The sequence below is a fragment of the Tubulanus polymorphus genome, chromosome 5, assembly GCF_964204645.1.
Source record: "Tubulanus polymorphus chromosome 5, tnTubPoly1.2, whole genome shotgun sequence".
In the NCBI taxonomy this organism is placed as follows: Eukaryota; Metazoa; Nemertea; class Palaeonemertea; order Tubulaniformes; family Tubulanidae; genus Tubulanus; species Tubulanus polymorphus.
Window position 1 is genome coordinate 2,969,821 of NC_134029.1, and position 12,021 is coordinate 2,981,841.

Here is a 12,021-nt window from a genome sequence, read left to right on the forward strand (position 1 = left end):
CCCGCTCAATTCGTGTCACATTATTCCAGATATTCATTCGAATTATGTACAAAACTTCCTCTCTTTTCCATCCATGATATACTATTTTTCGAGAAAATAATCAATATAAAATATAAACAGCCATTGTCCTCTCTCGATCCCGAGACATCATCCGACAGTAGAGAAACCAGCAACCACAACAAACATTGTTAAACAACTGGGTAATCTTTTAACTTAAATTAGTAATATTTATTACGTATCAATATTTTACGTGCCGCCTTCATGAACAGATTGAAGCCAAATTAAAACACATTCAGAAAACACTAATTACTGGTAACAGTAAGTGACATCGTTCCGCTGATATTTAAAACATGATGAGTTCACTTAAATCCAGCACACGCTTCACAAGCACGAAATATGTAATTGTTTAAAAATGTCTTCTATCCTATAACTAATCACAGTCGATGAAGAGAAAGATGATGCTGATGATGATGATGAAAGGATTCGTAGTGTAAGAGGATTCATTAACCGCTATCTTCTTTTTTATTTTTGTCGAGCCATTGTTCGTTCAAAATAGTCCGTAATTGCGCAACAAGATCATCTTTATCATCTACACACAGGCGCCCTACAAAAACCATATAATGAACATTCGTTATTCAATTGACAATAAAATCTACCGGTAAAAAAAAATTCTTCTAAATAAGTATTCAATTATGGGGCAATAATCTGTAGCTGTAGACTGCCTAGTAAAGCCAAGAGTAAAGAACAGAACTGCCTACCTATTAAACTAAGTTATATCTATGTCAGCCAAAGATTTTCTTCTTCATTTTTGTAAGGAATCCATCATTAGAACTGGATTCGGGACTATTTTTGCCTTCATCATCGTTACCTGCGGTTGTATAAGACAATAATAACGATCAACTTTTAACCGAACTGAACTCGTAGAAAATATCTTAGGGGTTTCAGTGTATTGAACGAATTTGACTTTCGGATTATCGATTAACAGAACCTTCAAGAAAACTAATCGTAACAAGTTTTACTGACTAAATTTTGATGAAACTGTGCGAAGAATATCTTTGGCCGAGAATTCGATTCCGTGTATTAAGATGCGCGAGTTTTACCTGCTGAGGTTTGAGCTATACCATTTACTGCACCATTCACATCAGTTTCAGTTTCAGCATAAGCTTGTATCAACGCCTTTTGTTTATTTGACAATTTACTGGAAAAAAACCCCATCAATTCATCAACTATAGAAATAACTTCATCCGTGTATATACATATATCGCAATTTTATTAAAAGTTAGATTTTAAATGATGAGAACAAACTGTTTGTGACTGCAAGGGACACTAGTTGGTGCTCGACAGGGAGCTGGACTGGTTCAAGAAAGGCGTCAGTGAAGCCATACAGATCAGGATCCACAGCCTTACCTCAAACGAGAGATAGATACCAGCTCCACCATGTTTGGAACAGTTCACTACGTATGCACTTGCATGTGAAGCGCATCGATGAAGATCGAATCGATTTGGATCAAAAGCTCAGGGCGAGTTTTAAATCCAATGAAATTGTGTATTTTCAACGTTTAAAGTTCATCCATCTATAATTCATCACAGTATATCAGCATAAGTGATAATTTTACTGTTATTGAGAGTGAGACTTACGTCGGAACTTTGATGACGAAATAAATGTAGTGATCTCCGTATCCGTAACTGTTTACACGACTAATACCTTTACCACCTAGACGTATCTTAGTATGTGACGACGTCCCAGCAGGAATCTGTAATAACATTAATATACCGAGTAATATTTTGCAATTTCCTGCTTTATTTTGTAGTTACACTATAATTTAAGTCCAGGGCAGATCCGAAGGGATTAGAGCCTGAGTTACCTTAACATTGATATCATCATAAACGCCGGGTACAATTACATTTCCACCGAGAATCGCTTGAGATAACGTAATTGCGACATCAGAATGTACATCAGCCCCTTCACGGCGGAAATCTTTACTTTTCGCTACCTACAAAAATAGCAACATAGTCTTATTCCATACCCATTTTGAGAAGTGAGATGTAGACCAGACTAGCTGATATCTCTAATTGTAGAATTTTCAACAAAAAATCTGAATTATTTGACATAGAAAATAGTAGTTAAACTGAAAATGAACTAGAATCCATTCGCATTTTGAGAGAATATTGATATTCTCAGTAGTTGAGGTCTTAAGAAGAGTAAAAGCTAATCTCAAATAGTCAGGGTCTGCAGGAGACAGCAGAAACATGCAATACAGCCAACTAAACCCTTATAAACTTAAACTTTCAATTAACTGCTATGCCAGGTTTTTTTTTGAGAATGATCTGAACAAGTAACAGTTAAACCCAGATACGTTATCACTCTCTCTCTTTATAACACCACAATCCTAAATCATTGATTCGATGTGGCTTACAGTACATCGGGGATTAATTGTACTTACTTTTAACTGGACAAATAATTCATTTTTGCCCACATTAACACGAACGGTCTGTCCATCTTCAACACCTGAAAATAACAATAAGTAACAACTATCTTAATTATCTTAACAAATTCCATCAGAGATTCAATTTATCAGCGCTTCAACAAATAATAGGCACATGAAGCAAGTAGGTAGTACCAGCACTTACCAGCCGGTATTTTAACCATAACTTTCTTGCGTTGTAACGTGACACCTCGTCCGGAGCACTCCGTGCATGGAGTCGGAATAATAGTTCGTTTACCCATACATCGGCGACAAGTCGACTGCATCATGAAACTACCGAATGACGTCGTTTCCTACAATAGTGAATCATGTGTTTTAACAAGAGACGCGACATTCAATTACATATTCACCATGGAAAAGCGTCAATAAACTACCCGCCCGGATCCATTGCACTGAGGACACATAATTCTACGCGTGCCCGGTTCAGCTCCAGAACCATCACATTTCGGGCAAGTGTCTTTAGCGTTGATATTTATTTCCTTGTTGACTCCGCGAGCGGCTTGAGTGAAATTCAATTCTAACGTCACCTAAAATGACAAAACAAGAGTTTATGGATTAGATAATGACAAAACAAGAGTTTATGGATTAGATATTATTGATGTAAAATTAGTCTTTCACGTTATAAAGAGCACGTTTTTAAACCCTGTTTTTTCCCAGCAGATGCAACTGGCGGGTACAATGGAGAGTTGCATCCAAAAATGGTCTTAAATTGTGAGACTGGACTTTAATATTAGATAAGCTTTAAAACAATAGATTGTTTTGGACTGGTCTTAAATCTAAGCGTAGCCTAGTTGGAACCGTACCCAAAAAAATTCAAAGAATGTTTTTTTTTCAGCTCACATTAATTCAACTATCTCAACCCATAATCAGTGAGAAAAGAATTATTCATCATACCTCCATCGCTGCGGCAAATCCATGTTTCGAATCCTCGTAGCTTTCAAAATCAGAATACGACGAATTCATCCCAAAATCTTTGAAAAAATCGCGAAACAAATCCTCTGCGGTGAAACCTGAAAAACATCATCGAAAAACAGTTTTCAAACTTAAAGAGAAAAATGCCTTCAATTCCAGGATTCTTCATACACCCCAAGATCACAATCTAGTAACACGACTTTCTGTGACTTTTTTCAGCAAAATTCGACTCAATTTCACATTAGTCCATATTTCCTGACAGCGTGCTCACCTTTTTGTTGACCACCTCGTCTCTGAGCAAATGGATTTTGATACGCGCCCTGACCAGGGAAGCCTTGTCCAAAGCCACCTGGGCCGCCCATTCCTGCTGACCCAAACGTATCGTACTGTTTCCTTTTAGTTTCATCGGATAAAACCTGTATAAACAAAAATAAAATAATTCGATCTCAAACAATCTTGATTTCAATCGGCAAAAATCATAAATACGTAACTTACTTCATAAGCTTCAGAGATTTCTTGGAATTTTTTCTGTGCGTTTGGCTCCTTGTTAACATCGGGGTGATATTTCTTTGCTAACTGTGCAAACGAAAGAAGATTAAATTCAATGAAACAAACCTAATTTTGTTTAATCAGGGTTTATCTTCATTCTATACCTGAAAATACGCCTTTTTTATGTCTTTCTGGGAAGCATTTTTAGATATTCCCAGAACATCGTAATGATCGAATGAAGGCGATGAAAGATGAAATAATCGCACATTCTTCGTGAAGAGGGTTAAACTACCCTGAAAACCTGCAGAAAAAATAAAAATAAAACATCGCTTTATACTTTTAACGAGATAATAAATAATCACACCATCATCGATCAGTAATTAGTTGATTGAATAAATTAAATTTTATTAGGCTATAGATGTCATCATCAACACTAAAGAAGGTATTACCGAGTAATCTCTGATGTATTTTCTGGCTATGAATGCCAAATGAGTGAAACTGTTTTTTCAGTATTTGTTCGGTGATTTTGCTGTGATTCTGCCACGTTTCGGCGCATGGTAAATGTGATAATTTAGGTGTGATTAGAAATGAACCCCGTCTCCACATGGCGGCCATGTTGTTCAAGCGGATGAGTTTGGACTGAGAATCGGACGCTTTGCCCGGGAACCTGTCTTACACGGTGCGGCGTAGGAAAAATACTTGCCGCTCTCGCTCTCTCGATACTATTTTCGAATCGGAATTGATGACATTTCTTAATGTCGCGATATCAGTCAAAACACCCAGCAGGGTCGAAACTTGGTGAAGCGCACAGCCGGAAAATCCAATTTCGTTTAGATTTAAGTTTAAGGCTCTATGGAAAGAAGCCCCTGAGACGACATTGCTAGTTGCCAATTGCTAGTTGCTAGTTGCCAATTGCTAGTTACCAGTTGCGAGTTGAGCGTCAACAACTGTCAACGGGCCCAGTGTAAGGTGCAGTGTCGTATTGGTTTTGTCGTCGATTGCTATAATCGCATAAATTAAAAACTTAGTCGGCAGACCAGTTGGTGGGATTATTTTTTTGGTTGAAAAAGAAGTAGATTGCAAGAATAAAACACAGGAGTTTCATAAAAAGGTTTTGACCCTTAAATCGATTTAATCTCAAATAATTCAGTTTATCTTAAACGATATAGTCCTCAATCCAGAATTTGCTGTATTAAACTATACTAAACGAATGACAAATTTTGAAATCAATCATTCGTTTTAAAATCGCATTGAATAAAGCAAAACTATTTGTGCGTGAAATGATTTATTTATCGAAAGATTGTTTCCATAATCGAGTGAGACTTTTGAATACTGATAATCGCAGAATCCACTGTCAGTTTTTTAGCTCGATTCTCCTCGTGGCATCAGTTTTCGTTTCTGGTTTTTTAGTCAAATGTTTCATCAATCCTGGAATCATGATCACAACACTTAGAATCTGCATCCCAGCACAGAAATAGAACGAATAGGCATAGTTCCCTGTTGCGTCGTATATCCAACCTGCGAATAAGGAATATCATCAAATTTATCTAAACATGTTTCTAAAATCTATCGTCTGAATTAACATTTTGGTAATCATAATCGTTTGAATGAAATTCATTCGAAAACGTTATAAAATGGATGTTAGGATAGTTTTGTTGCATTCAGTAGACCTAGACCTACCTGCAGCAGGAGCACCAAGTACATATCCAATTCCACTAAAAAACAGACTATATGAATATGACATGTACAAGTATTCACTTCCAAATAGCTGTAACGGGACCAGTACGTATAAACTACTATATGCAGACAGAAAAACTCCAGTAGAAGCACTGACTACCAGGGCTGCTGTAAAACCCTTCAGAAATGGTAGTACACCGACTGGAATCGCAAGTAACGCGTTGAGAATCATGTATAAGGTGAATGTATCGATCCTCGGATGTTTGGTCATCATCGAAAATACAACTCTTCCAACGAGCAATGCTATAGCTATGGCGGATAACGTAAATCTTGCTTGTTCTGTTGATATTTCGAGTAGAAATTTAGATCCTGATACAATATGTACATAGATCGTAGACACAGACAAGCACAAAATAAAAGAATGTATAACAAATGCCACAAACATTTTCCGTTTAAAAAGTTCTAGTTGGTAGAGATTGTGCTTTGCGTCTTTCTTTTGCCCCAAGAGCGATTCTTGATGCTCGTCTGGAGGATGTTGATTTCGATTTTGATTCTGATGTTTATCATTGGACCAATTACGAAACACGAGTCCAAGAGCGCATTGTTGGAATGAGATACCACCGATAATTAAACAGCCTCCTCGCCAACCGTACTCATTCAAACAGTAGTTGATGATGAAAGGGAAAACGAAGGTTCCTCCAGATCCACTCATACCCCGCAAAGCTTGAACCACTGCCACGTGATTCAGGAATCTGCATAATAGATATGGGCCCATGGCATTCATCAAAACTGCCAAACCACATCCTGAAAATAAGGTCGTATATATTGAAAATATTTTCCAAATTGAATTAGATGTAGATGAAAGCTCTTTAAATTGAATATTAGAAATATTCTTGTTTCAGAAATGTCTACCAGCGAGAACCCGAAGAGCTATAGCAACGTAGAAGTTGTATGCAAATGACGTCATTGTAATAGCAGTTGCGTTGATAACGGAGGCAATGAAGAAAACTTTGCAGAAACCAAATCTTTTGACCGCCAAGTTTCCAAACAGTGCTGAAAAGATATAGATTCCTAAAATCTTCATTGGTATGTATTTGCTCGATTTGTCCTCTTAAATAATCATTTTATCGACGTCGAAACATACAAACTATGGACTTTGATGCCAGAAACGGTAACAATAATGAGTAAATATAATAATAACGGGTTGGCATTGTTTTGATCTCAGATCAGAGTACTGTAATTAACTTTGATCCGAATGTCCCCTCGTGGTATATTTCTGGGAATTGGTATCTTTTCGTCGAGAAAGGCCATCTGATTCGACGCGTGAATTTCACATTGGACTGTCTATATGACCCACTCGCACTAACCATCTCGTGACTGTCTTCTAAAAGACATATATGGATTATACTTAGTGATATCACTCAGGTCAGATGCCCCGTACGCATGGCGTGTTCGACCCTGATCTCTCTTAATTAATGCTTTCTGCGGCATGTGAGTTATCACTTACGCCGCCGATACCAATGTTAAATACTTAGTTCGTTGCCCCATATATATCATTGACGGGGGTGAATTTATGAACTAATTCAGTATAAACATCACCACCGGACTGAATATTTCCCGCATTCAATAGCTTACTAAGCCTTAGTAAAATGAAGTTGGAGTGGGATTTCTGTTGATGGTTGGTCCATATTTGAATTTCCTCCTCATATGAAATAATGATAGACAAAACAAAGCCCATGTTGTGCATTATATGGATTGATTGTTGTAACAAATATCAAGTAAGGCTTTGAACACTGATTATATAATTTGCAGATTCAACTGTCAGTTTTTTAACTCGATTCTCATCATCATCAGTTTTCGTTTCTGATTTTTTAGTCAAATGTTTGATCAATCCTGGAATCATGATCACAACACTTAGAATCTGCATCCCAGCACAGAAATAGAACGAATAGGCATAGTTCCCTGTTGCATCGTATATCCAACCTGCGAATAAGGAATATCATATCAAACATGAGATATTCCGTAGAAATATTTTTCTAAAATCTATCGTCTGAATTATCATTTTTGGTAATCATAACCATTTCAATAAAATCCATTCTAAGACTTAATGAGATGTATTTTATGGGATAGTTTTATTGCGTTGAATAGACCTACCTGCAGCAGGAGCCCCAAGCAGATATCCAATTCCACTAAAAAACGTACTATATGAATATGACATGTACAAGCATTCACTTCCAAATAGCTGTAACGGAACCAGTACGTACAGACTACCAAAAGCAGACAGAAAGATCCCATTTGAAGCACTGGCTACCAGGGCTGCTGTATAACCCTTCAGAAATGGTAGTACACCAACTGGAATCGCAAGTAACGCGTTGAGAATCATGTATAAGGTGAATGTATCGATCCTCGGATGTTTGGTCATTATCGAGAATACAACTCTTCCAACAAGCAATGCTATAGCTATGGCGGATAACGTAAATCTTGATTGTTCTTTTGATATTTCTAGTAGAATTTTAGATCCTGATACAATATGTACATAGATCGTAGATACAGACAAGCACAATACGAAAGAATGTACAAGAAATGCTACGAACATTTTCCGTTTAAAAAGTTCTAGTTGATAGAGATTGTGCTTTGCATCTTTCCTTTGTCCCAATAGTGATTCTTGGTGCTCGTCTGGAGGATGTTGATTTCGATGTTGATTCTGATGTTTATCATCTTTAGACCAATTACGAAACACAAGTCCAAGAGCGCATTGTTGGAATGAGATACCGCCGATAATCAAACAGCATCCTCGCCATCCGTACTCATTCAAGCAGGAGTTGATGATGAAAGGGAAAACGAAGGTTCCTCCAGATCCACCCATACCTCGAAAAGCTTGAACCACTGCCGAGTGATTCGGAAATCTGCATAATAGGTATGGGCCCACAGCATTCATCAAAACTGCCAAACCACATCCTAAAAATAGGTTCAAATTCAATAAGATGTAAATAAAAGTTACATGTATGTTCATAGAATAATAGAAATAATCAAGTATCAGAACTCTAACCAGCGAGAACCCGAAGAGCTATAGCAACGTAGAAACTGTATGCAAATGACGTCATTGTAATAGCAGTTGCGTTGATAACGGAGGCAATGAAGAAAACTTTGCGGAAACCAAATCGTTTGACCGCCAAGTTTCCAAACAGTGCTGAAAAGAAATAGATTTTAAAAATATTCATTAGTATAGAACTCGGATCGGATTGTACTTAAATCGATGCCGGACTTGATAACCTACGAGACATAGCAAAGACTATGGACTTTTATGCCAGAAACGGTAACAATAACGAGAAAATACACATATAACATACCTCCACAAAAACTAATTCCTACTATGACTGTACCGAGCCAGGCAGTCATACTGCTTCCCTGATGAAAATAATCCATCCATTCCGCTACCAGAATTCCATCAACAAAACATCCACCTACGATGAATTCAGCCGCGAAACCAGCTAGGATAATTATAACAGTCTCCAAACGATTCGATTTTTCGTCTTCTATCATCGCGTCACCGGAGCGGTTTCCGCTCATGTGTATATAATTTGTGTCATATTTGATTAAATCACGCCAAAGAAAGAAACTTTAATCGAACGACGTTTTTGAGTAGATCCCTGGAAATGTTTCCAACTATGGAATTATATGATCTTATCTTATCATGAAGGCCGTCTTACTCGACCAGCAGATTTGACCCGGGGTTTGAATGAATGATTGAATGAATTGTGTGTTCTTTGTATTAATAATACGTGATTAATTCAAAACATATACCGTATATTATGCATGCATTTTGGAATGATGACACAACGAAGGACCCCAACAGTGCGGCGGCTGTGCGCAGAGTGGTCTGGGCCACTGATAAATGGAGGGGATGAAAAATTAAAAAAAGAGAAAAGAGATCAACAAAAAGCAAAAAAGGTTATAAGAAATAAAAAACGAATAAAAAAACAATATTTCAACGTGTAAATGTATTTATATACATATCTGGTGAGTTCTATTAGTGATGACGTGGAGGATGCGAGGGCTGTAATACCGCTGATCACGATTACTTATATCGAATGGTTTGGGTTTTATTTGATGTTTGGTTCAAAAAATAGAAATGAACGATACCACATACCGGTATAAAATAAATACTATACTCACTGAATATATCTTGTATGTATAATCACGTCCACCAATTCACAGAAGCTGAGTGCAGTTTCTGACATATCTAAATCCCCAAAAATCTCCGCATAAGCATTCTCAGATTTGATTGGCTAATTTGTCTATAACCTTAATTTCATTGGATGGCGAGTTGTGCTTTCCTTGAGTATCGAAATGGTTAAGGATTTCTAATTATTTGAGATTTAATTAGAATTCTACCTCCTCAAGCATATGGATTGATCTTGAATTGAATTAGTTTGCCTAATTATGTGAAGATTAAGCTTCACGTAAGTTAAGTACTCTATTGAGCCAAACCACATCAGAGTCAGCAGCTATTGTTCCAAAACGGTTTCTGCTGCCATTATTCCATTTTGTGCAGTTTGACTATCGTCTCTAAAACGAAGAGCCCATGGTTTTTTTTCATGTAGACGGAAGTCCATGGGTTTATCAATCAAATGAGAACAGTGCGGGTTCACACTCGGGTGAACATATGAAACACGGATTTGCGCATTTGTACCAAGATAATAAGGAGAAAATAGAAAAAAGGAAATATCATTAACAAAGTAGAATTATATGAGATTTAGAAAGTATGAATTGGAGCAAAAAGTGTATGAAAGAAGTTGACGAAAGGTCGACTATTCCACAACATGGTACAAGCTATCCAAATACAGCTAAAGCTAGAGTAAATTGATTCATATCAAGGATATCAATAGGGGCAAATAAAAATACAAAATAAATAAAAATTGGCCTAGAGCGCTTAAGAGTTGTCGAATATTACATACTATTAGCATGAATTTAAGATTTGAATTTGTCAGATTTAATCTGTAAACCTGGGGGTTTAACCTTAAGCGATAACAGCTTGTTGTCAAATCAAAATCAGATTATGTCAATGATGAAGGAAGAGGCTCAAAAAGTGTTGATCCCTTTCTGTGTAACAGATCTAAATCCAAACACTCCCCCATTAATAGTACCGACAGAGTAAAAAGTGGCTCACAATTCTTTAAAAAGAAGCAGATAATGCTTTAATATGGCTTTAAGTATCAATGAAATTATACGATGAAACAAGTTGTTTGAATGATTGAATTCAATAGATGTAATTTCACATCACTGTCTATTGTTGTAGAAAAAAGCATCGTCGTCATGGATCAAGTTGGACTTCAGATTCAAATGTCAGTTTTTTTACTCGATTCTCATCATCATCAGTTTTCGCTTCTGTATTTTTAGTCAAATCTTCGATCAATCCTGGAATCATGACCACAACACTTAAAATCTGCATCCCAGCACAGAAATAGAACGAATAGGCATAGTTCCCTGTTGCATCGTATATCCAACCTGCGAATAAGGAATATCACATCAAATATCGAATATCTATTAGCGAATATGGAACCTGAAAATATTTGAAATAATCAATATCTATAATTTCAGAGACATTCGTGCGAATCCTTACGGATCGGGTTTTATACAAGGGTATACTTAATATTACATTGCATTGAGACCTACCTGCAGCAGGAGCACCGAGTACATATCCAATTCCACTAAAAAACATACTATATGAATATGACATGTACAAGTATTCACTTCCAAGTAACTGTAAAAGAACCAACATATGTAAACTACTATAAGCAGACAGAAGAACTCCAATAGAAGCACTGACTACCAGGGCTGCTGTATAACCCTTCAGAAATGGTAGTACACCGACTGGAATCGCAAGTAACGCGTTGAGAATTATGTATAAGGTGAATGTATCGATCCTCGGATGTTTGGTCATCATCGAAAATACAACTCTTCCAACAAGCAATGCTATGGCTATGGCGGATAACGTAAATCTTGCTTGTTCTTTTGATATTTCTAGTAGAATTTTAGATCCTGATACAATATGTACATAGATCGTAGACAGCGACAGGTGGAAGATAAACGAATGTACAAGAAATGCTACGAACATTTTCCGTTTAAAAAGTTCTAGTTGATAGAGATTGTGCTTTGCATTTTTATTTTTTTCCAAAAGTGATTCTTGATTGTCTTCATTATCCGGAGGTAGTTGTTCATCATTTTTAGACCAATTACGAAACACAAGTCCAAGAGCGCATTGTTGGAATGAGATACCACCGATAATTAAACAGCATCCTCGCCATCCGTACTCATTCAAACAGTAGTTGATGATGAAAGGGAAAACGAAGGTCCCACCAGATCCACCGATACCTCGAAAAGCTTGAACCACTGCCACTTGATTTGGGAATCTGCATAATAGATACGGACCCAACGAATTTATCAGAACCGTAAA

The 12,021-nt window shown here is 37.0% G+C and overlaps 3 protein-coding genes across 4 annotated transcripts; all 3 read right to left on the reverse strand.

Annotated features, from left to right (window-relative positions):
• Positions 1–236: 236 nt before the first annotated feature.
• LOC141905002 (dnaJ homolog subfamily A member 3, mitochondrial-like) lies at positions 237–4,505 on the reverse strand. Of its 2 annotated transcripts, XM_074793690.1 has the most exons (13): positions 4,337–4,505; positions 4,052–4,188; positions 3,894–3,974; positions 3,670–3,814; positions 3,381–3,496; positions 2,861–3,013; positions 2,632–2,779; positions 2,445–2,509; positions 1,866–1,994; positions 1,639–1,754; positions 1,101–1,198; positions 759–868; positions 237–604 (listed from the first exon to the last, which is right to left on the reverse strand). In XM_074793690.1, the coding sequence occupies exons 1-12, from the start codon at positions 4,500–4,502 to the stop codon at positions 783–785; spliced, it is 1,440 nt and encodes a 479-aa protein (XP_074649791.1). In that variant the 5' UTR covers positions 4,503–4,505; the 3' UTR covers positions 237–604; positions 759–782. The 2 variants fall into 2 exon arrangements, with proteins under 2 accessions (XP_074649791.1, XP_074649790.1); XM_074793689.1 differs by lacking the exon at positions 759–868.
• A 2,833-nt stretch (positions 4,506–7,338) lies between these two features.
• LOC141905351 (monocarboxylate transporter 14-like) lies at positions 7,339–9,355 on the reverse strand. Its single transcript, XM_074794193.1, has 4 exons — positions 8,915–9,355; positions 8,614–8,754; positions 7,719–8,522; positions 7,339–7,547 (listed from the first exon to the last, which is right to left on the reverse strand). Exons 1-4 carry the CDS (start codon positions 9,132–9,134, stop codon positions 7,339–7,341), a joined length of 1,374 nt encoding a protein of 457 aa, XP_074650294.1. The 5' UTR covers positions 9,135–9,355.
• A 1,420-nt stretch (positions 9,356–10,775) lies between these two features.
• LOC141905352 (monocarboxylate transporter 14-like) lies at positions 10,776–12,021 on the reverse strand (the record flags this gene model as incomplete). The annotated part of the gene is made up of 2 exons (XM_074794194.1): positions 10,776–11,072; positions 11,241–12,021. Coding segments are annotated over 2 exons (975 nt in total), but the record flags the coding sequence as incomplete, so codon positions are not given.